The 25,437-nt window shown below is 36.7% G+C and overlaps 1 protein-coding gene and 1 pseudogene across 9 annotated transcripts in view; one reads left to right on the top strand and one right to left on the bottom strand.

The window, feature by feature from the left end:
* Positions 1-25,437, top strand: part of CAPS2 (calcyphosine 2) — a 59,847-nt gene that overhangs the window by 22,068 nt on the left and 12,342 nt on the right. For 8 of the 9 annotated variants that reach the window (XM_037996791.2, XM_037996795.2, XM_037996792.2 and 5 more), the window contains 8 exons: positions 1,077-1,144; positions 9,454-9,573; positions 14,095-14,169; positions 15,034-15,129; positions 15,220-15,313; positions 20,591-20,709; positions 22,027-22,103; positions 23,955-24,109. In XM_037996791.2, the coding sequence (XP_037852719.1) occupies positions 1,077-1,144; positions 9,454-9,573; positions 14,095-14,169; positions 15,034-15,129; positions 15,220-15,313; positions 20,591-20,709; positions 22,027-22,103; positions 23,955-24,109 (804 nt within the window). The remainder of the gene's footprint in view (positions 1-1,076; positions 1,145-9,453; positions 9,574-14,094; positions 14,170-15,033; positions 15,130-15,219; positions 15,314-20,590; positions 20,710-22,026; positions 22,104-23,954; positions 24,110-25,437) is intronic. The other variant, XM_037996796.2, reaches the window with a different exon arrangement.
* LOC119620735 (necdin-like) lies at positions 7,925-9,357 on the bottom strand (annotated as a pseudogene).

The raw sequence follows: 25,437 nt of genomic DNA, 5'->3' as shown, positions 1-25,437 counted from the left end.
CGTGCACACATTTGTTTATTGCAGCACTATTCACAATAGCAAAGACTTGGAATCAACCCAAATGTCCATCAGTGAGAGACTGGATTAAGAAAATATTCCACATATACACCATGGAATAGTATGCAGCCATAAAAAAGGATGAGTTTGTGTCCTTTGTAGGGACATGGATGCAGGTGGAAACCATCATTCTCAGCAAACTATCACAAGAACAGAAAACCAAACACCGCATGTTCTCACTCATAGGTGGGAATTGAACAATGAGATCACTTGGACACAGGAAGGGGAAGATCACACACTGGGGCCTATTGTGGGGAGGGAGGAGGGGGGAAGGGGGAGGGGTAGCATTAGGAGATATACCTAACGTAACTGATGAGTTAATGGATGCAGCACACCAACAAGGCACATGTATACATGTAATAAGCCTGCACGTTGTGCACAGGTACCCTAGAACTTAAAGTATAATTTTTAAAAAGTGAAAAAAAATAGTATGAAGAAAGCTTAATCAAACTAGTAATTGAGAAAAGTTTATTAAATATTGATGCATTTTATGCAGAGAAAATATACTTTCGATGAGGACAGTTTTTGTTTTGTTTTTCCTTGTTTTAGATTTTTGATGAAAGGTCAAACAATTCAAACTCAGTTTTGCCTTCTTTTGCTGTGAATAGTGTTAGACTAAGTTTACTTTGTGTCAGTGTTGGTAGTCTTCTTGGAGGGGGTTAACATGCCTTTTGCAGGACATCTCTTGAGGGGAGGAATAGAATGGAAGGATGCCATAGTCTCTTTCTCCTTTAGTCTGCCCTGTAAAATGCAAAGGCAGCTCATGAAAATTCTGATAATTTTTACTGAAATGCAAGTGCATTATTTCTTAGAAAATAAATGATATTTTTAGATTAAATGACTGAAATTTAAATTTAGTAGTGATGGAAAGTAATCTATAATCTATAATAGTAATCTATGTCCATCTATATGTAAGATGGAAATCAGAGATATTTAATTTATGTTTTAGAACTTTTGTGTTAAATATTGTATGGTTCTACTTTATCGATGATGAAATTGTCTTTATTTAATCTTCCCAGGAAATTGTGGCTGCAGAGAAGAAGAAACAGATTGTTGCAGAGCAAGTCATGATAGACCACTTATCTAGGTGAGAATTAGCAACTCACAATAGAAATCAATTCAGAAAATTTTCATTAAATTTCTTTTCATGCATGACACTCATATGCTTGGTCAATTAAAGGTTAGCTAACTCAGAGGTTCCCAAACTTTCTTTGTTCACTGCACTGTTAGTGTTTTAGTAATTTTTTCACAGCACTCTTAGACCAATAGAAATACCTAACAGTTCTATTTGTTAAGTATTTTTCTCTAAACAACTTAATAAGTATTTATTTGCTAACAACTAATGACCATTTAAAAAATAATACATACAAATTGAAAGAAGATATCCTTACTTTATTCTTACCAAGGATCTGTATGCATCTTATGGGCACTGCAGTCTCTCAAATCCTAGAATCATTTACAATGCTGCCACTTCCACTTTATATTCCATACTGATTTTCACCTGATATTTGCTTTCTATCATAACAACTATAGAAAACTCAGCTCTGCAAAGATGTAACATCATGGAAGCAGTATAGTGTGCTGTCTTGTTGAAGCTGTGAGCTACCCTGAGGTTGAACTAGTAGTTTATCTGGTGTGTAAGTGATGTCAAGTATCACTGAGTTTCCCTCAAAAATTAAAAATATTCCATAGTACCCCTGTGAGTTCACTGTGTTACCTTAGGGTTCCTTGGTGCAGTTCGAGAACTGTGAGACTGTTAAGAATTTTAAAACCCGTTAGAAAACTAAAATTTTAACATATGCATCGCTGAATTGCATGATAATATGGAAATATGCTAGAATTTCTGAAGAGGTTGGAATTATCTACTTCAAGTAAAAAGTAAGACTTAGCTTTGAAAAAACTGTTTAGTTACGTGGCAGAAGGAATGAATGACAGAATGATGCATGTTTCTACATGCACGTTTTTCAGTGAATTCTTTGAAATAGTTATACCTAGAGTCTTCCCTTGTTCCTCCTTCCATTGTCTCATGAACTTAGTGTTTTCACCTCCACCATGCCTCCAACAACTTTTTTCCAGAAGTAGTGAGATCCATATTGCTAGACTAACGGTTTCTCAGTTCTCATTTACTTGGCCCATCTGCAGCAGCTGTCTCATTTGAAACTTTATTTTCTTTGAGGCAGGTTTTTTGTTTTGTTTTTTTTCTGCATGGCTTCCTGCACGCAACACTTGACTGTTCTCCTACCTTTCTCCCCTTCTCAGAATCTCTTGTGGTTCTTCTTCATCTTCCCAGTCTTTAAACATGGGTGTGCCCAAGAGCTCAGTTCTTGGACCTCTCTTGTATTTGCTTTTTAAGTGATCTCATCCAGTAGCATGCCTTTAAAAACCACCTATATTCTGATACTTCTCTAAGATTTCAATTTAACTTTCTCCAATCTGGGTGTCTGAAGCTTTACTGCCCTCTCTTCCACCATGACCAAATCTTTAATTTTCCTCCATGGCAAGTCAATTCTTCTTGTTTCTAAGACCTAAAATCCTAGTGATGCCTTTGACCCCTCTCTTTCTCTCAAATACCATATCTAGCTTGCCAACGAACACTCTCAGTCCTACCATCAACATAGATTTACTCCCTCTGCTGCCACCATCCTATTCAAACTTACTTTGTGTCCCCTGGATTATTTCAGGGACTACTTAACCGGCCTCATTGTTTCTGCATTTGCCGCTTACTGGTTTATTTTCAACCCAGTACCCCATAGTTAATCTATTAAAAGGTAAGCCAGATAAAACCCTCCAGGAATTTCTCATTTCAATCACAGTGAAAGCTACAAGGCTCATGTATTAATTATGTGTCACAACAAAAATCAGTAGCTTAAAAGAACAGTAATTTTTGCTCATGTGTCTTTAGGTTATCTATCAAGGCTAGGCTTGGCTGGAAGGTCCTTACTTTTTGTTTTGCCCAGTTGTATATGAGCAAAACTGGTCTTAGGTTTGATGTTAGGCCTTAAATAATCTCATGTGTTTCCATTTGCCCTTTAGTGCTCCTGCCACTTTTGAGAGAAGAACACTGCTTGGCTAGTCTGGTAGTCTCAAGAAAAAGGTCCTTCTAGAAATGCCACTGAGCTACTTAGCTGAGACCATCCTAGATAAACAGATTTCCAACCAACCCGCATTTGTATGAGTTAGTTCAGTTGAGATTAGCAGAGTCATATAGCTGTGTGTAACTGACCAAAGCAAGTCAAAAGCTCAAGGTCAAGGGGTAAGAAAGTACACACCACCTATAATGAGGCCATAGCAAGGATGTGGATCAGGATTACTAAAAAATTTGGGCCAATAACACAGCTATCCAAGCCCACTATTGGACCTTGGACCTTGGACCTTGGACTTTTCTCCCTCTTTCCCACTCTCCTCTAGCCATTTGACTTCTCCCTGTTCTGGAACATACCAGGTTCCATTCCTGTGTTAGGTACTTTGCATTTATTTTCCCCTCTTCTTGGAATGCCTTTTCCCCAGAAATGTGTGTGTCTGCTTACTCATTTTAGCTCCTGTCTTTACTTAGAAGTCACCTTGGTGAGGCCTACCTTGGCCTTACTATAAATAAACCATAAATACATTTAAATCAATAAATTGACCATAAATAAATTTATGATCCTTTGCTCAAAATTTTGCATCTTCTTACCATTTCATTTTTTCCTCCATAGGGACATGTAATTCATGTTATATTTTCTCTGTTTATCATGTTAATTATCTTGCGGCCTCTTCAGAATGTGAGCTTCATGAGGGCAGAGCACTTTGGAAGTTTTGCTCACTATTACACTCCCATTGGCTAGTCTAGTAGCTGTATAGTAAAACTTGTTGAATAGGCAAATGAATGAATGAACTGGAAAAGAGGACTTAAATAGAGTCAGCAGAATTTGGTTTTAGGTTTAGCTATGTGACTAATTCGCTGTTTGAGCTTTCATATTTTCCTTCTGTATGTCTTGATTTTTGCTTCTGCCAAATTAACATTAAGATTTCTTATAACTCTAACATTCCGTGTATGTATATTTAACACAGAACTGATAAATAAAGTGTGAGAATAGAATAGGTGCCACTTTTTTATAAATACCAGCCTTTTTCATTTGGGAAATTTAAAAAATATCTTAATGCTCAATTTAAAAAGAGGATTTAGTTCCTAACTTGGCACACAAATGAACAGAATCTACAGTATATGGTAGACATGACTAAAGCTTTTCCTGAATGTTCCAGCAGTGGAAATAACTCAATAAATTCATAAGTTCTATCTTTGAATTGCTGTTTCATTTTCATAGTTTTGAAGGTTCATGATACCCTTTAAAAAATGTCTACTCATTTATTCTTTTATCCAGTTAATCATCAAATTTATTCAGACTTAGGGTTTTTCCAGGCAAGTAGAAAAAACCAGAGAGGGCAAGATTGTAGAAAAAACCAGAGAGGGCAAGATTGTTAAAAGGTGGGTACAGGATTCTCTTTTGATGAATCATGGAACCCAACCTGCTAAGGAGGAAAGTAAGTGTTACTGGATGGTGCCATGTAGTTCCAGGCTCTTGGTGTCCTGAACAAAGAATTGGACGAGACGCACAGAGATAGCGAAGCAAAGCAGCAGAAGTGTATTAAGCGCAGTATTACACTCTCGGAGTGGGGGAATGGACTGAGTTCTGTGAGATAAATCAACCTTAGTTCGGTCCTTTGGGTCCTTTTACGTGTTTTGTTTTCTTCTCTTCCCAAGGATGCCTAATCTCTAGCCAGTGTCTGCTTTTTGATTAATAGATGTTGCTGAGTTAATTTGGCCCTTGTGTGCTTGTGTGTCATCTCCATCCCATAATTTTAAGTACATGTATGATATGCAGTCCATATGCATGAAACTTAAATAGCTAATTACCATTTTGGGTCATTTTAAGGATACTTCTTTTTAATGAGCATGCCCCTCTCTGGGGAGCTGCCCCTGACAGGTTTGGTCTGAACCTAGCTGGCCATGGGGGCTCCTTACTCACTTTTTTTTTTTTTTTTTTGAGACTGAGTCTCGCTCTGTCACCCAGGCTGGAGTGCAGTGGTGCGATCTCGGCTCACTGCAAGCTCCTTACTCACTTTTTTATCTCACTTTTGTTTTGGCTGCTGAACCTCTGCTTCTTTTTTTTTTTTTTTTTTTTTTTTTTTTTTTGAGACGGAGTCTCGCTCTGTCGCCCAGGCTGGAGTGCAGTGGCCGGATCTCTGCTCACTGCAAGCTCCGCCTCCCGGGTTCACGCCATTCTCCTGCCTCAGCCTCCCAAGTAGCTGGGACTACAGGCGCCCGCCACCTCGCCCGGCTAGTTTTTTGTATTTTTTTAGTAGAGACGGGGTTTCACCGGGTTAGCCAGGATGGTCTCGATCTCCTGACCTCGTGATCCGCCCGTCTCGGCCTCCCAAAGTGCTGGGATTACAGGCTTGAGCCACCGCGCCCGGCCGAACCTCTGCTTCTTATCTCGCTTCTTGCTCAGTCACCCCTTCACCTTCTTTCTGCTCTCATGCTTTTACTCATTCGGTCCTTTTCCAACTTTTAATTCCTTTTGCTATTTTCCTGCATCATTTCCCCTGTTTTCCTGTCTCATAAGGATATGAGGATAACCTATTATTCTTACCCTTAAAATAATATTAATAACAACAATAACAAATCAAAACTATTACCAGTGGTGGGTGTCCAGGTTCTTTGCCCTTTGAACAAAGAATTGGACAAAACACAAAAGCAAAGCAAGGAAAGAATGATGCAACAAAAGCAGAGATTTATTGAAAATCAAAATATACTCCACAGGGTGGGAGCAGCCTGAGCAAGTGGCTCAAGGACCTGATTGCAGAATTTTCTGGGGCTTAAATACCCTCTAGAGGTTTCCCATTGGTTACTTGGTGTACATGTAAATGTATGTAATGACAAATATATACATACATTTCTTTTTACTTTGTCTATTTACATACTTTGTCTACTTTGTCTATGTAAATGAAGAAGTGGCCTGCAATCAGTCTAATTGGTTGTGGAAAGTGACCAATCAGAAGCTGAAGCGAAGTTAAAGTTACACCCTATGCAAACATCTGATTGGTCATGGGAAGTGACCAGTCAGAGGCTGAAGTGAGTTACAAAGTTATCCTCCTATGCAAATTTAGACTTGGCCGACAACCATCGTGACTGGTCATGGGAGGGGACCAATCAGAGGTATTTTCAATTTTTCATCTGCCACACAGAAAAGGGGGGTGGTTGCAAAGGAAGTAACCTCTGGTCCTTTGTTACTTGAGTGTGGAAAGTTGGGGTTTTCCTTTTGATTTAGTTCTAGGAAGTCAGTGTGAATGGACCTTAGGTTTCCTGTCTCCAGACCCTATTCTCCTGCCTTAAAAACACAATGACACCTATGTTCCTTATATTATTAATTGAATCTCATTTCACATAGTTCAGTTACTATAGATCTTTCTACTTGATGACCTCAAATCCAATTAGTTTTCTAGTTCTGTTGATGTTTCTTGAATTTGTTCTTTCTACTTTGTCTATTTATTTACTTTTTATTATTTTTTTGTTTGTGTTCTTTTGTATTTATGTATTTTATAGTTTTGGGGTACATGAGATAATTTAACAATATAATTTGTAAAGATCAAGTCAGTGTACTTGGGATAACCGTAACCTTAAATATTTGTATTTTCTGTATATTAGAAACATTTTAATTATTGTCTTCAAGCTACTTTAAAATGTGCTACATATTATTATAATTATAGTCACCCTACTGTTCTATGGAACACTGGATCTTTTTTCCTCGATCAAACTGTGTGTTTACTGCCACCTTAGTGTAGACCCTTACTATCACTTTTCAAAACCATTGCAATGCCACCTGATGGGCTATCATGCCTCTATAATTTAACCATATTCAGTAAAATGTGCAGTAAAAGGGAAATTAGGAGACAAAGCTTCAACTATTGAGTGCTTTTATAATACTTAGTAGATTATAGGTACTCTATACCTATACTCTATACTCTATACCTGTACATGTTAACTAATTTATTTAATCTTCACATCACTTCTGTGTGGGAGATACCATTATTCTTTCTTTTATTAATGAGAAAACTTTGGCCCAGAGCAAAATGACCAGATAAGGCTACACGGCTAATTATTGCAGTAGACAAGGATCGAATCCAGGCAGTCTAGTTGCAGAGTCTGTACTCTCATCCATTACACTGTGTACAGTCCTCAGGTGTGTCCTCACTGTGCTGTCTGCTGTGGCTGTACACATATTGTTCCTCTACTTGTGGTAGCCTTACTCCTTCTCCTCTGAGTGCTAACTTGTACTCACTTTTTTTGGATTGTATCACAAGAATCTTTAATGTTTACTTTAACATTAACTCATGGTGGGGTTGAAAATGTGTTTAGTAAAGTGTGCCAAGTGCCCACATTGAGACCAGCTCCATTCAAATCAGTTCACTCTGCGAGGATGTTTCCTGTGCCCAGCAAGGTCGTGAAGAGAGGGGCCTTGACTTTTCTCTTTGTTAGGTCAGCTTTGCTGGTGAGTTCTTCCAAACTTGCCAGGAGCAGCCTACCCCAGTACACATCATCAGTCCCATGTAAAAGAATACGATGGAAACTTTCTCAATATATTTCATCAGTTTAGCACGTCTCTGGTACAAAAATCCAAGAAAGGCAGCACAAAAGCAAAAGTGCCAACCAAACTTGCTTATAAACAAACATGCATATGTCCCAAACACTACACAGTAGTACCCAAATGACAACATTGCATTAAAAGGTATAAAAGCACTGTACTGTAAAGTTACACGTGAATACTGCACTGTAAATCCTGAATACTCTAGTGACCCACCCCTACCGCTTCCACAGGCCTGGTGAAGGTCAGAAACCATTCATCTGCCTCCAGACCTTGCTAGTCCTGGGAGACACTGTTACAGAGGCAGTGGAATTAGTCTCCTGCAGATCTCTGGCCTCCTCCATAGCTTCCCAGTATCCGGAAGGCTTGGGGGTCTTTCTTAAAGACCATGGCCAGGAACTCCATGATTTGCTCGTTGGTAATTTCGCGGCCAGCCCGGGAGCCCCAGAAGAACTCATACACCGGCTGCTGCACGTATGGGCCGTGCCAGTACTTAAGGTAATTCTGCTGGACAAACTCCTTGGTGATGAGCTTCCGCACGTCCGGAAGGTGGAAAGTGGAGTGCTTTTTCCAGGGCGTCAGCCCCAGGACGCGCAGCACGTTCCAGACGGCGCTGTTTCTGGTGCTGCAGCCTTTCAAGTAGATGAGGCTCAGGATCATGAGAAGGCCTGTCAGGACTATGCTGTTGCTCAGAGCCACCCTGTCCAGCTCCTCGGGCTCCAGCGCTTTGACCAGCTCAAACTCCATGGTGTGGAGGCTGGACAGCCTCTGGTGCAACCTGGTCAGCTTCCATGGTGCATTCCGAACACCTGGGCGAGAATGAGGCTGGTGAGCCTGAGGATGCCCCTCCATCACTAATTGTAGCTGCCGATGACATCCTTCCGTGTCTGGAAACCAAATGATGATCTTCTTCTGGTCCTTGACCCGCACGTACCACATGAGCTCGTGCGCCTTCTTCAGCAGCTGTGCTGGGCCAGACTGGGCCGTGCTAGGGGCCTGGTGGGCGCCGCCCTTCTCCGCGGCCTGCTGCAGAGCCTTCGGGTCGCTTGTGGTCTGGGGCAGTGGTCAGGTGTCGAGGAGGGCTCTGCGACTCTGCCAGGGTCGCGAACGGAGGAACGCCTACCGAAACCCCAGGGTTGCTATGCACCTCGGAGCTGGAGGCCTTGGCTGTAAAGTTGGGGTCGCTCAGATCCTTACTTTGTTCCCACCGGTTTGCTCCCTCTGACAAGAGCCTCTGCGTCCAGGAGCACTTTGAGTCTGCCCTCCCTCCGCGGACTCCTGGAGAGGAAGTCTTGTACTCTCACCTTTTAAGAATCAGTGCAACTATCTCCTCTTCTAGGATACCTTTCATAAACTCTTCTCTATGCCTTCTAGGAATTAAGTTATTCTCTTCTATGTTTGTTCATTGAATTTCTGTTGTGGTATTTATGACTTTGTATTCTTATTTTACTTTACCTGTGTTCTCTCCTACCCACCTCCCACACAATCAGAAACCAGCACTGTGTCTGCTTGTTTAAAGAATAGTAAAATAAATACTTGGAGCTCTTAGCTCCCGCCGAAATTTCAATTCAGTTTTAGATAATACTTCTGGAGAAAGAGGAATATTCACTTTCTTACGGAAAATATTTTTAAATACATTTAATAAAAATATTATTCTGACAGCGTTGTAAATTTGCATTTGGTATATGAACTTTTAGAACTGCTTAAAAATATGTGAATTTTAAAGTAATGCATGATCATATTTAATTGTTGGACTTTTTATTTTCCTGTATAGGGCTGTAATCAGTGATCCAGAACAAAATTTAGCCATTGAGCAAAAAGAAAGTGATCATATCCTTCCAGATTCAAAGATGACACCTCTTCGATTTAGAAAAAGAACACTACATGAAACAAAGTAAGAAGATTTTAATTACATAAAATGAAGATGCACTATGTTCTAAAAGTATTTTTAAAATGTACTTCTGTGTCTAGCTGGAGCTTCTGTGTTCGTTTCACTTTTTTCTATATAAAGAAAAGTGGAATTTTTTTAGTTCAGCTCCCAATTCTGCTACTTTATGATATTAGGGGCAATACCTTATTTTACTCTCTTTGCCCTCCAGATTTTTTATTTGTAATTTAGGGGAAAAAAAGCCACAACCTTTGGAGATAATGGATGTGAAAATGTATCATATAGTTACCGAGATATTTTACGTGTGTTATATATAATGGCTAAATCTCATTGGCATGTTAACAATTGGTATTGATTATAATTTTTTTCTTTTTTTTTGCATTTTGCGTTGTAGCTTTTTCAACCTTAGAATTGGTATGATCTTTTACAATCCTCTGATGCTGTCCACTTAAATTCTTCAACAGTTTCACTGACATCTAACCTCAGCTTTAGTAGACATAAAAAAATCTACCAGTACCCACAGTAACTTTTTTATATTTTCAGACTACTGTAATTGTTAGTATTTTCATATCTTTTTTTAATCGTTTTGTCTCATTCTTATTTTCTGAAAGCCCTTGCTTTCATCCATTCAAATATTTAGAAGCATCATGTGTTAGTTTCTTATTGCTGCTGTAACAATTACCATGAGCTTAGTATTATAAGATTTATTCTTTAATTGTTCTGGAGTTCAGATGCCTAAAATCATGGGATTGATAGGGCTACATTCCTTCTAGAGGTTTTAGGGGTGAAGCTGTTTTCTTGCCTTTTGCAGCTTCTAGAAGCCGCCTTCATTCCTTGGCTCTTGGCCCTTTCCTCCATCTTCAAAGTCTGCAATAGCTGGTTTCATGCTGCATCACTCTGTCACTCTTTTTCTATAGATACATTTCTCTCTACATTCCTCCAATAAGGACATGTATGAGTGCATTGAATCTTCCTGGATAATGCCAATAGTCTCTCCATTTTAATGTTCTTAATTTATCAAATATGCCACGTCCCTTCTATCATATAATATATTCCCATGTTCCAAGGATTAGGATGTAGACATGTTGGGCCAGAGGAGGTCATCATTTATGTACCACACATCTAAACTTTCCTTTTTAAAAGTAAACTTCCATTGAAATAAAACGTACATTCACAGTGCACACATTTTAGGTGCACAACATAGGAGTTATCAAAACCAGAACAACACTCATATACCAAATGCCCAGATCAAGAAACAGACAATTGCCAGTACCACAGAACCTCCCCTTATGCTGCCTCCCAGGTACTATTCATTTCCCCTGCTATACCAGGTTAATCTCTCTATCTTAATATCATAGATTAGAACTGCCTGGTTATGAAATTTGTGGAAATGAAATTACAAGAAATCTAGACTCTGTGTCCAGCTTATTTTTTTCTCTCTAATGGCACTTATTTATTTAGTTGTATATAAGATGTATAACATGATATTTTGATATACATAGTGAAATGTGTTTGGCTTCTTTTACCCAACATTATGTTTGTTAGTTTTATCCATGGTGTTATTTGTAGTTGTCTTTTTTTAATCTCATCGTTGTGTGGTATTTCATTGTACCACACGCCACAACCTATCTATTCAGAGGTTGATAGATATTTGGCTGTTTATGAATAGTGCTGCTATGAACTTCCTTGCTCATGCCTTTTGGTAAACATATGTACTCATTTCTGCTGAGTATATACTTAGAAGTAGAATTGTTGGACCATTTAGTATCCATATGTTCAGCTTTAAAAGGTGCAGCCAAATAGCTTTCCCAACTGGTTGCTGAAATTTACACTCCCACCAGTAGCAGTATGAGTGTTCTTGTTGCACCATATCTTTGCCAGAGCTTGGTATTGTCTGCCTTTTTTTATTTGAGTTCTTCTTATGGATGTGTATTAGTGATTTTAATTTGCATTTCACTGGAGACTAATGTAGTTGGGTACTTTTCCATATGTATATAGGCCATCTAGATATTCTCATACAAAATTTCCATTCAAGCCTGTTGAGTTGTCTGTCTTTTTAGTATTTATTTGTGGATCTTATTTACATATTTTAAAAATGAATCATTTTTCAACTATATTTGTCACACATATCTTGTCCTACTCTGTAGTTACCTTTTCATTCTCTTGATTGTATCTGTCTTAAAAACTAAAGTTAGAAATAGGAGTTCCTAATTTTAACAGAGGCCAGTTTTCCTCTTTCCCTATATTGTTAATGTCCTTTGTATATTCCTTAAAAATAATCTCTGCCTACCACTAAATCATTTTCCCTCTGACTTGTAATGCCACATATGTCATATGTCAAGTTGTTGTATGCATGATTATGACATGACATGTTATATGCATGTCTAATGCATGGTTGTTTTCTAGACTTTTTCTTCAGTATTATCTGTTTCCCTGCATCAATATTATCCTAATTAGTATTGCGTTATATTAGAGTAAATACCTGCAACTTGTTTCAAACTAATCTAGTTCCATGAGAAATCCTGTTGTGGTATCAATTAGAATTAATGAATTTGTAGCTTTCACTCCTCTTACCCCCATTTATTCTTCCCAGAGGAGGAGCGAGTTCTGCTTCATAAATTTAGAAGCAGGAATTGGCATGGGTAGTGCAGCCCTTCCTCTCCCCTTTGTTTGGGAGGCAGCAGCCTGCAGAAGCACACGTTCTGCCCTGTGCATTGTTTTAAACGGTCCCTCCCCAGTGGAAATGAGTGGGTTAGTCTGTTTAATTATAGTGGTAAGGACTAGCTTGTGGTTGCTGCATACCTAAGCTGTGGTTTCTAATAGCTTTATCAATACTAAAATTCGTACTTTAATCTTCAATCTTTCTGATTCTTCTTTATGTATTGGTAAGGAACTTGGGTTCCTAAAAGGAATTGGGCACCTAAAACCCAACATGGCACTTTGCATTTTATAGTGTAAATACATATTTACTTTTATCTTTTCGAGAAGACTACAGGGCCCTTGAAGCTGCTACTTCCATTTGTTACTGTTAAAGTGAGTTCTGTTTACTATTGAAAAGCAATATAATGTAATGGTTAAGAGCAAAGTTTTTTCTAGCTCTGCCATTTACTAATCATATGGCCTTGAGCAATTTACTCATCTGTCTCTGTTTCTATAAAATTTATTTGAAAAATGGGAATAATAACACTTAACCTCAGAGTTATTGTAAGTAGTAAATAAACCAATACACATTAAAGTGATTTTAACAATGACTAGTGTCTGGGAAATTCTCAATAAATGGTAGCCATTACTGTTGCTGTTATTTTCTCAGCATTTAGAATTGTTTCAGGCACATAGTGGACATTCAATAAATACATTAATCCCAGTGGATTAAATTGAATTGAGGTGGTTAAGCTTCCATGGCTCTACTCTGTGCTCACAAACTCTCATTTGGTTTGCAGGCTCATGTTTCCTGTCTCCTGCTTCCTTTTTGTAGATACCCAGATTTTATAGAGGTGTAGCTTTCAAGATTCCAGTGACCCACACACTTACTTACTAATTACATTACTGCCATTTCATTATACCTGCAGTTTTATGGGAGAAATATTATTGTGTGAAGCAAAGAAGAAATGTATCATTTAGTCTTCAGATCTCTTAATATATAGGAGATTATTGGCAGTAGGGTGCTTTGGTTTTGCTTTATATTGTTAAATAGAATTTTAGGACTGGCAGCCTTTATGAGATCATTCAGTACTGTCTGAAGGCCATAATGCTTAAATAACCTATTGATCTATGACAAGGTTCGAACTTCATTCAGCACTCTTCCTCACTCTTTGGTTATTCTGGTAAGGAATGTTTTCAGTTACACATCACTGAAAAACGATTGATAGTGGCTTAAACAAGTCAGAATTTATTTTTCCTATATAGTTAGCTGCTTGGAGGTAGGCATTTATTGATTTTGGTTCAGTAGCTTAGTGATGTTACAGCTTTAGGCTGGCTTTCCTATATCTTTTTGGTCATTCTGATGTAGTGGCTTGATCTCATGGTGACTAGAGTGGCTCCTAGCATCATATCCCTGCCATGTTCACAGGCAGGAACTCTTCTCATGCCACTCTCTTACCAGGACAAAAGAAAGTCTTTCCTGGAAGCTTATTGGCAGAACTAGGTCCCTTACTCATCCTTAGTTGCAAGATGCTAAGAGCAAATTCTGTGGTGGGAGGGAAGCAAAGAAGAAGAGGGTTAGAAATGGCACTCAGGTAGCCCTGCAACAGTGCCAGTCACAAATGTTGTATCTCTGTTCAATATTTACTTTTATAACACTTTGATGGTATAGCTTCTAATATAAAAGTCATTCACATATTATATACTATATCTCAGAGTTATTTCTTTTGTGTCTGCTACAATTAGCAATCTGAAAAAGAAGAGTACCTTTATCTTTATCCAATCTGTGTGGTTTCAAAATATTCACATAACTTTTTTTGTACATTTTAATTTCCATCAAGTTACAGGTATCTTAAAAAGTTACTGACAAAATGTATTTCTTAACAGGATAAGAACTCATTCTACATTAACTGAAAATGTGCTTTCTCATAAATTACAATTTGATGGTAGGATCATATCACGGTAATTGTGATTTTATTAAAATTTTTAATCCTATGATTACAAAAACATATTCTTTTTTGAATAGAAATAACAGTAATGAGATTAGATAGGTTTGTATCATTTAAAAATATGTGAATTTAGAACAGACATTTTAATGTAATATCTAGTAATCTGTTATAAAAAATAAGAAATATGAATCTGTAGGAAAAAAATTCTAATTAAAAGTTATCTTTGAAGTGAATTTAAATGTTTTTTAAAAAGTAACTTAGCAGTGAATTTTTAAAAGAGTTATATTACTACCAGAGTATTGTAAACTGAAAACTAATGTTTTATAAGCTGCTTTATTTAATTTTGTCTTAATGATTTAACAGATTATCGATAGATGCAGTGACAAGGAAAATAATTCTTAAATCTATTATTTCAGTCTTATAATCTTCCAGTAATACATAATTCTACTTGATGTTCTTTCTATATTACTAGTAAAATGTGTATTTTAAATTATCTTATTTGTTTAGTGATTTTAAAGCTTTCTATGACAATAAAAGATAATAAATTTGTATCTATGTGTGCCTTCTTGCAAGCTCAACACTTTTAAAGATAATTCACTTTATCTTAAAAGTCTATGTTGAATTAATAATTTACATTGTAAATATATCCACTTTTCATGTCAGTGTAATATTTTTATTTCTGCATTCAGATCTAACTTTTAGTGGACATTTCAGCAAGCTGTGTTTTTGTGTTTTCCCTACAGTTTCCCATAACCTTCACTCATTGCCACATACATAAGAGAGTTAGCTATCCCTCTTGAGATGCACACTTTTTTTAGTTAATTAATCTAAAAATTATTATATTTGAAGATATTTGATATCATTCTATTTTTTCCAGTAATGGACGTGATGCTTGCAGAGAGCTGATTGGGTTCTTTTTCACTCACGACCAGTCCCTTACAATTTATGAATATCGACAATTTGGGAAAAATAGGTATGCCATAAAACATTGTTAGAACTCTGGAGATGATCACTTCTGAGAGAAGCTAAATAACTTTCCATTTTTTTCTCATTTACTTTCTAGAACAATTGTGCTTCCTTTTATTCAAAAAAGCATTTATAGTCATCAGTGTGGACGAAGAAAAGGAAAACAATACCGACTTGGTGATTTTTATGTTGTAAGTTGTGTGTGTGTGTGTGCACACATTTAATACCAGATGGTGGATTTTGTGGAGTCCTATGGAGGTGGAGGAACAGGGCTTCTAGTCTTCAATTTATTTCCTCTCCTCCGTCCTGAACAGGGTCATTTATGTGGGCTAATGGTCGATGTTTTCCCAGGAACTTCTGCTTCCTAGCCCCAAATCTCAAGTCTGAATACAAGCGTAGCATTTATTTTCTGTAACACCCCCCTTCCCATTCCACAATGTGGCTTGTCTCCAGATGAAGTTGTATCTTCATACTTTGAAAGGTTCTTCAAAGCTGTGTCATTGGCTAAGTGGCTATCTCAATAGCACCAGGAGATATTCTTTACCTAAAGTAGGTTTATCCTCTGAGGATGGACAGTTTCCTCCATGTGAAGGGGTATGGGCCTCTGGAGCTATCACTTTTCTGACAGATAGCCTATCTTCCTTGTGATTTTCCCACTTCAGGAAATTCCTGGCATTTGGTGTGTCACAAGGATTCCCTAGAATGGGTGGAGCATAGGTAGTGTTACAGTTTGTGTAGTGCTCTTAAATTTTAAATCGTATTTACACTTTATATCATGATTAAAATACAGCACTATCCACAGTGATCATTCAGGTAATATATGTTTCTGTCCTAAGATCTGTAGATGGAGCAGTAAGTTAGACTCATTCCCTGCTTTTGTGGAGCTGACAGTCTAATTGGAGACACAGATAGATAGGAGGGCCAGATACGAGGGGGAATGTGGGCCAGATAGGAGGGGTGATGGCTCAGTTTTGTGGAATCAATGGAGGTTCCCTAGAGAAAGTGCCATCTACCCTTGACTAGGAGTTAGCAAGGCTGGGATAAGGGGATAGGTGAGGGTGGGGAAAAGCTTCCAGGTGGAGAAGACAGCTTGTGCTAAGAACAAAAGGGAAGAGAGCACATTACTTATTTGGAGAACTGGAAGTAGTTCAGTCTGGTTGGAGGAGAGTTCAAGGTGAAGGCTGGCAAGAGATGAGTCAGAGCTTATTAAAAAGCAGCCTATGTTAAAGAGTTATCTAACATGTATTGAGGAGTCACTGGAAGAGAAGATGTGGATGGAGTGGGGGAAGGTGGCATGATCAGATTTGTGATTTTGAAAGATCTGTCTGGTTACAATGTGGGGAAGGAATTGAAGACTAGATACACAAGGGCAGGATGGGATTGAATTATATCAATCAAGGAGAGAGATTATGGCAACCTGAATAAGCACGTGACTCTGGCTATGAAGCTAATTAGACAAATAAAAATTATTTGATAGGTAGAGCCAGTACAGTTTGGTACCCAGTTAAGGGAGAAGTATGGGTTGAGGAAAAATTTTACATCTTACACTTAAATACACTATACACTATACATATGGCACTGAAGCCTGCCTCTTGAGATCTAGAGAAAATCAGCTCCGACTCCCATTTCACAACCTGCAGAAGAATGTTTAATGCATATTCCAAGTTTAAAGTTTGAGTTTATGTCTCCAAAAATTTAGTGTAGTTTATGATTTATTCTCACTATCCTCATTCCGTATTTCTTTGAAGTAGATGTGGAACTCTGTTCTTTTTTATGATTTCCAAGAAAGAAAGAAAATAAAGAAAAAGAAAAGAAAGAAAGAAAGAAAAAGAAAGAAAAAAGAAAGAAAGAAAGAGAGAAAGAAAGAAAGAAAGAAAGAACGAAAGAAAAGAAAGAAAGAAAGAAAGAAAGAAAGAAAGAAAGAAAGAAAGAAAGAAAGAAAGAAAGGAGAAAGAGAGAGAGAAAGGAAAGAAATTCAGCCAACTATATATAAACCACATATATGATGCTTTGTGTGTGTAGCAGACATTTTGAAGGGGATATCAAAAGAAGTTCACATTGTAGCATTGTAAGCAATTTACAATTTATTATTAGACATCCCTACTGTTAAAAATACATCCTTTAAATATTTCCCATGGTAAAAGCACTCTTCTCCATTTTTTTAACTCTTCCACCTCTTGTTTCTCCCCACCAATCTTCTATTGTTTTATGCAGAAATATTCAACTCTATCCCTCTTTTTTTTTTTTTTTTTTTTTTTTTTTTTTTTGATGGGAGTATTCTGTTTTGTTTTCCAGATATGGCTGTGGAACTTGTCTTTTCATGTCTATATGCCTCATTAAGTCTTTCTCTAAACACTCCTTAAAAGAAATTTTGGTGCCAGTTTTTAAGATAAATACATGAATGTGCACATGTGCCCATAGATGCGCCTGCCTAAAGGTGTACCCACATAGGTATTCACTCATATGCACACATATATGCACTGACGCAGGCTGTTCCCTTAGGCACACATGTAAGTATACACACACATGCTTCTATGCATCACACTGTTACACAGATCACATATTCTTAATTGCTTAACATAATAATTATTTACAGGAGACTCTGAATCTTCTCATCCTCAGTCTTACCCTCACTCAACTAAAAAGTCAATCTAAACTGCTATGTTCTACTGAGTGTTCTGCCTAGATTATTATAATCTAAATCCAGGATAATATTTCACTTTATCACTCATAGTTCTCCATCTTCCAATCTGAATTGCAGATTCTTTGGCTCTTCCTTTATACATCTTTTCTATCTCTGGTAGTTTTTTCTTTATTTCTTTCAGGTTTTTGTTTTGTTTTGTTTTTCGTGCTGTCAGAAGATCACTCATTACTCCAAAGCCTTCCTAATTTCTGGGTGTTATTCTATTATGAAGATCTAAAAGATTAAAGACTGAAAGAGTCCAAATCTGAACATAGTATCTAATATAGCACTCCTGCCCTTCTCTGTTCTTTTAATGGGCTTAATTTTTCTTCATAGTCCTGACCATATAGTATGTATGTATATTTTTATCTATTCATTATTTCCTCTGACATGACACTATAACCCCTTGAAGGTAAGGGCTTATCTATCATGACCCCTACCATGTTCCTAGCAACTGGAAGAGTGACAAGTACTCAGTAGACACTGAATACATGTGTATTTAATGAATGGATTTAAATGTGATAAGTTGCAACTTGTGCAAGTGCCTAAACCACTCTTATTCCTGAAGGGATATTTTTAATATCTCTATTTTTGTATTAAAAACATGAAGACAAAGCAAACATCATATGTGTCCAGATTTTTCGTCAGTGAAGACTGGATGAAAGACTAAATAAGTGCAAAAGAGCGATGTTGGGTATACACTAATTGCCGTCATGCTGACAGCTATGGTGGTGCAGCATCTTGCTAGCCGGTTTCCCAAAAGGCTTTATTTGCCAAATGCTGGGAGGGTGAAATATTTGCCCAGCAGAAAAAACAAACAAACAAACAAACAAACAAAACCCCACAAAGCTTTAAATTTGAAGTATAGGTAAATTTTGCCAAGTTTTGTAGTCAAATATGTTTAAATTTTTAACTAAAAAATTGAGAATTCTTTTTTCAGTTTTCATCTTACCTTTAGTTGTTGTTGTTTTTCTTTCTAAATTGAGACATGGTCTCACTATGTTATACAGGCTGGTCTTCACCTTCTCATAACTTGTCCACAGACTGTTGTTTGTCCTTTGGTCCCATTCAGCAACCAAAGGGAATCATTTACAAAACACAATCTGGTCTTCCAGGCCTATTCATTTACAACCTCCCCCATTTCCCTCTCCCCAATGAGGGGAATATTTAAGTATCAACCATCTGGCTCTTTGAGTTTTCTTTCTTTTTTTCTGTTTCTTTCTTTTTTTTTTTTTTTTTGGTATGGCTCCTATGCTTACGCACATTAGTAAATTTGTTAGCTTTTCTCTTGTAAACTTGTCTTTTGTTACAGGGATGTGGGCAATGAGCATTATGATGGGGAGGAAAGGGATCACCTCCTTCCTACCCCTAGACATACATGTTTTTGGTATAAACAATAACTAGTCCTCAAGTAAGAAGACTTTACGGTACCATTTGTCACACATAGTTTATCCTAGATTGACCTGGTAATTAGAGTGACTATCTGTAGTAGCTAATTGACTTTATCCAGGGGAAGAAAAAAACAAACTTTTCTTATCTTTTTGACAGGAGGTGGTTTTGCACTTAGAGCAAGGTGCCTAAGGAAGTTAGGCTCCCACCCTCTCATAGAAACTGGGAGATAACAGTGCTGTCTCCCTTGATGTTTACACTCAAAGAGTGGTCCTTGAGAAAGCCTTATCTAGGTCATAAAACTGACAACAAGCTTATCTAATTTTCAGAAGTATTTGTATACATTTCAAAGAGAGGAGAAAGTACTGACATTATAATTACAAATTCTGTAAAGTAAATGTGCTGAGAAAATGGAGGGGAAGGATGTCCTTCCCTTCTATGCAACAGGCGGAATTAAGCCCCTATTTAAAATTTGTACTTGTTGGCCAGTTGGCCAGGTGCGGTGGCTCACACCTGTAATCCCAGCACTTTGGGAGGCCCAGGTGAGCAGATCATGAGGTCAGGAGTTTGAGACCAGCCTGACCAACATGGTGAAACCCTGTCTCTGCTAAAAATACAAAATAAATAAATAAATAAATAAATAAATAAATAAATAAATATCATCTGGGCGTGGTGGCGGGTGCCTGTAATCTCAGCTACTCTGGAGGCTGAGGCAGGAGAATTGCTTGAACCCTGGAGTCGGAGGCTGCAGTGAGCAGAGATCGTGCCACTGCACTCCAACCTGGGCGACAGTGCAAGACTCCGTCTCAAAAAAAAAAAAAATTGTATTTGGTATTTATCCTTGCACTGGTTATGTTTATTAGAGAAGCTTAGAAATTAAAATAATAATTTTATAAGTTTAGATTAAGATTTTTTGAGAGGAATTTTGTGGCTGAAGTTTTGATGTTCTAATTAGGTTGAAATTAGATTTTATAGTTAGGAAATGTCTGTCATCAAAAGTCCAGCTGAAAGAGTATGAGATATCTTCACAGTTCTTTAATTTGTGGTATATCATTCTGTGGGCCAATAGCTCTATTTAGGGATGTCATAATTTCAATTAATTTATTTTTTCTTTTTTCCTCTCATTCTCATTAAAAAAACTGAGTTTATTATATTGCTGGCTTTTTTTATTCACATGGATTGTTAAATAGAAGACTGTTCTGAGATTGACAGAGATATTAGTTTCTTTATCTGTATAGTTTCTCCAAATACATATAAGCATTCTCCAAGTATAGTTTTTTACCATTATTAAAGTATATCATGTCACATTAATCAAAATCAATTATTTTAAATTAATGTTAGTTATATTTTATTTCTTATATACTTTCTAGCTTCATTCATCTGTTCATTTCTTTAGGGTGCAGCCTTGACATTTTTGAGTTCTGATCATGCCAGCCTTCCAGAAAGCATCAAAGAAAACACATTTCTTAAACTCCGAATCACACATATCGATCAAATAGCTTTGAATTCTCTCAAGTAAGTTAAATATGTATTTGGCATTTTGAAGCAGGTGAAAACACTATTTTTAAATTATCTTAAAATGACATTCTACTGCAAGGTATTTATAACTTCGTTAAGGTTTATATTTTTAAAAAACAAGCACAGCTACATGTGTCTATTTTATGTACTATCTTGTACTCAAATACACTTCATGTGTGGGAAGAGTTATAATCAATCAAATATTTTTAAATATTCATTTTTATGTTAAAGATATCTTATTAAGTTGCCTTTGCTATAACACTTTTATTTTTATCAAATATTACCAAAAGGAATAAATTTTTAAAAAAAGGGTATCAATACAATATTGTAACAATTTTTTTCACATTGTTATTATGATGACTTTTTTAGTATCTAAAAAAGTCTCAGGGTCCCATATGCTTACAGTATTCATTGATTGATAAAGTACGCAGTGAAAAATTAGTTCTATACATCAAACATTGCTTTTAAAATGATTTTTTAAGTAACAGGAATATATACATGTGATTTTAAAAACATATATAATTCCCGTGATTTTATATATGTATGTTAGAGGCTATATCCTACAAAGTGGCTGTAAGAAGTCTGTGTTCATCATTTACTATATTGCTAAAAATGAACGCATTTGAGGGGGCTTTTAAAAATAACATTTTTTCATCTTACGCTTTGCTAGGTAAAATTGCTTTTAAATTTAATAGTTTTAATTAAATATTTAAAACATAAAAATTGTTACAAAAATGAATGTTGGCTAGGTGCAGTGGCTCACTGCTGTAATCCCAGCACTTTGGGAGGCCAAGGTGGGCGGATCACAAGGTCAAGAGTTCGAGACCAGCCTGGCCAATATGGTGAAACCCTGTCTCTACTAAAAAATAAAAAAATCAGCCAGGCATGGTGACAGGCGCCTGTAGTCCCAGCTACTCAGAAGGCTAAGGTGGGAGACTCTCTTGAACTTGGGAGGCGGAGGTTGCAGTGAGCCCAGATTGCGCCACTGCACTCCAGCCTGGGTGACAGAGCGAGACTCCGTCTCAAAAAACAAACAAACAAAACAAAACAAAGACCAAGAATGTTTACAAGTAGTCCTTATAAGATTTTAAGGATTTTAGCTCTCAATTTAATCTTCTTGGACATCAAAGCAGAAGGCAGAGTTGGGACTTGATTAAATTCTAAGCACTCTTCCAAGTGTGAGAGTTTCTTTGAGTCTGGAGCAGGGAAGAGCTTAGAGTTTTATACTCAAGATTATAAAATAGAAAATATATATATATAAAATATATATATATATATATATATATTTCATCCCTGTGAACATGTCTATTGCAGAACTGCTTCTATGGACCAGGAGGATGATATAGTCATTCAAGAAACCAATGATAGGCTGGTCTTCAAGGCAATTCAAGGTATATGTTATTACTATACTCTCAAGTACTTTGAATTTTCGACCCCTTTTTTTTTTTTTATAATCAGTAAAACAACATTTTTCCAGATATTTCTCAGTGGCACTTGATTTATATTTACCCTTTGCTTATTTAAAAAAGTATACATACATACTTTTATTGTTTAGGATTTCTAAACGTTTTAAGTTTTTCTTACTTTAATGGTCCTAACTAGTATTATATGAATTATAAAATTAAGTGTTTTAGAAATTACTAGATAATATGGGTTTTACTCATAAGCTGAATGAAATGTAAAAGTAATTTTTGTAATATAATACTTGTCTTATGTATTACATAATATCTTGAAGAAGTTTGTGATGTCCTAGCGTAAAAGAAAAAAAATGCAAGATTGGGAGCCAGATTCATGTTTGGACTCTGTTGTTCAAGACACACATGACTTTGGAGAAATCCCTTGCATCTCTTTCCTCATCTCTAAAACAGGGATTATAATACTTCTCTTATTAAATTTCCAGGGTTGTTGTGGGTAATAAATTAGATATATTTCAGTTTTGGATACTAAAACATTTTCCAAATTTTGGAAGATGCAGTATAGTAGACTCGATTAGACAGTTACTCTGTTGGATCTCATAGTCTAAAATGGAGTAAGGTATTAAAGAAGCAATCACAGAAGTTAACATGTAATTTATGAACTTTTTTTTTTTTGAGAGAGAGCCTTGCACCTTTGCCCGGGCTGGAGTGCAGTGGCACAATCACAGCTTACCTCAGATTCCTGGTTTCAAGTGACCCTCCTTGCCTCAGCTTCCTGAGTAGCCAGGACTACAGGTGCATGCCATCACACCCGGCTAAATTTTTTTTTTTTTTTCTCTCTGTTTTTGTAGAGACAGGGTCTTGCTATGCTCTCCAGCGTAGTCTGGAACTTCTGGGCTCAAGTGATCCTCCCATCTCAGCCTCACAAAGTGCTGGGATTATAGTCATGAGCCATCACACTTGATCTAATGTATGAATTTTCATGACTCCTGATTTATCTTTTAAAGATAAGGCGCTCACAGTAAGAAGGCAAGAAACAGATTTGAAAAGTTTTGTTTGGACTCTCAAATGTTCTTGATGCCAAAGTTTGTAAACAGTTTTCTCTATTATATCATAGTCAATACAGTATTTGTCACAATTGAACTTAGTGACATTTGTTTTTTTCTCTCATGTATTATATCTAATAACTGCTTTAGTAAAGTTACCAATCTGTTCTTAAGTAAATATGGTACAAAGCGCAGTAAGTGAAATAACAGCTACAAAGAGAATGACAGGGATCTAAGCAAATAACCTCTTATGAAATATGTAAGTGTAGGATAGAATTCAAAAGGCTTGATGCTATTTTATATACAAGTTACAATTTGAAGATTTCAAACTATTTTTAAAATGTTGAACTGAATTTGTGAATTACTTGACTGTCATCAATTTTGCAATTCAGTTGATAAAAACTAAGAAAAGGAAAACAGATTAAAGATACGGGGGTGGTTAAAGAGGTTGTCTACGCAACAAAATCTAAGATTTTATTTGTAATATTTAGGTTATTCTCTTGGTGATAAAGTGAAACTGTATTTTTCTGTTTTAAAAATATAACACTTCCACCACACAGTGGTGCTATTGTTCTGGCATATTTACATGTGATTTTATAGCTAATCCTCTTGATTAAAAACATCCTATTTTCCAAAGTCTTTTGTCTTACATTTGATTTGTTTGAATATTCACGAATTCCTGATTTCAGTTACATCAACTTTAATTTTCTTATGAAAGATAACTGCGGCTTTATACATTTATGCATAGGAACAATTTGTTTTCATTTCTCTTGTTGAACAGATGTGCTAAAAGAAAAACTACATAAAAGAGGTGTTCGTATTTTGACTGGATTGGGAAAATACTTTCAACAGTTGGACAAGGAAGGAAATGGACTTTTAGATAAGGCAGATTTTAAGCAAGCTCTAAAAGTGTTTCACTTAGAAGTGTCTGAAAAGGTATGTGCCACAGAAAATTCTCTGCAGCAGATAATATGTTATTCTTAGGTGGAATTATTCACTGTTCTACTGAAATTTTAGTTTTCATTTATTTTCTCCTTCTCTATGCCCTGTTATCAGTGTTAAGCTATCAGGTGACAAGCCCTGTTGGTTTTTAAAGTTTAAATATTGTTCCATCCTATATTTATAAAGAGCTTAATAACCAGGCATTGTGCTAAGCTCTGAGATAATAACTCTGTACTCTTGAGATCACTGTAATTGAAGGAAAATGAACATGAAACAAAATGTGTGTTCGATGGAGAATGTTTTTGGAACACATGGGATAGATACCTGATTCCAAGACAGGTTCTAGGGAAGGAGAGCAAAGATCATGGAAGGATGCCTGGAGGAAGATACATCTAAGCTGAGTTTTGAAGGTTGAGGAAGAATTAACCAGACAAAGGCGAAAGAGGAGTGTGAATCAGACAATGTGTATTTTATGAAAAGGAGACACATATGTGAAAGCTTGGAGGGGAAGGGAGTGTGGCCTGTTTCTGACACTGCAAATGATTAATAATCTTCACACATACTGTTCCCTCCACTGTGAATAATCTACTAGATCTTTGCTTGCTGGGTTTTCTTAGCATTCAGGCCACAGCTTTCTCTGTCAAGAGCATTACCCTGACACTTCTGTCTAAAGCAGCACTCCCATTTGATCTTTGGTCCTTTCGACACCAATTTCTCGTTTTATTATCATTTTTTTTTCATGCCACTTTGTAAGTATTTTCTGGCTCTGCCTGTAAGTAAATCATTAAGTCTCATCAGGGTGGGGACCAGAGTGTTTTTGTGTTCCTGCTCTTTTTCTAACATCTGAAATAGAACCCAGCATATGGAAAGTTAAGCAGATAATGCATTAGTTTGAATGGATAAATTTATGGAAGGAAGGAAAAGAGAAGAATGGAGAGAAACGTCTGGTACATTAAAGTCTTGCACGTCATACTAAGAAGATTGGATTTTATTCTAAAAGCATATGAATCACATTTGTCTCAAGGATTTCAGATAAAGGATCTCTTGCGCTGTTCTCTTTTGCTTCAAATGATCTTGTCACAAGATGTGTATTTTGTAGAAAGAACACTGTAAATTGAACTTAGGACACTTAGGTTCAAGTTCTGGCTTTACTATTTGAACTGTATGATCTTGGACCAGTCTTAACTTTTTTGATTCGGGGGCTCTGCCTGAGCAATCCAGAGGTAATTGTTATTGTTAGAGTTGCTTGGAAGCTCAAATGAGAAAATTACATGGGAATCTGCCATATCAGCTGTACAATTCTGTGCTAATATCATGTTGCC

This window comes from Chlorocebus sabaeus, chromosome 11 (assembly GCF_047675955.1).
Source record: "Chlorocebus sabaeus isolate Y175 chromosome 11, mChlSab1.0.hap1, whole genome shotgun sequence".
Classification (NCBI taxonomy): Eukaryota; Metazoa; Chordata; class Mammalia; order Primates; family Cercopithecidae; genus Chlorocebus; species Chlorocebus sabaeus.
The sequence above is the reverse complement of the archived record's forward strand: the minus strand, read 5'-3'. Positions and strand labels throughout refer to the sequence as shown.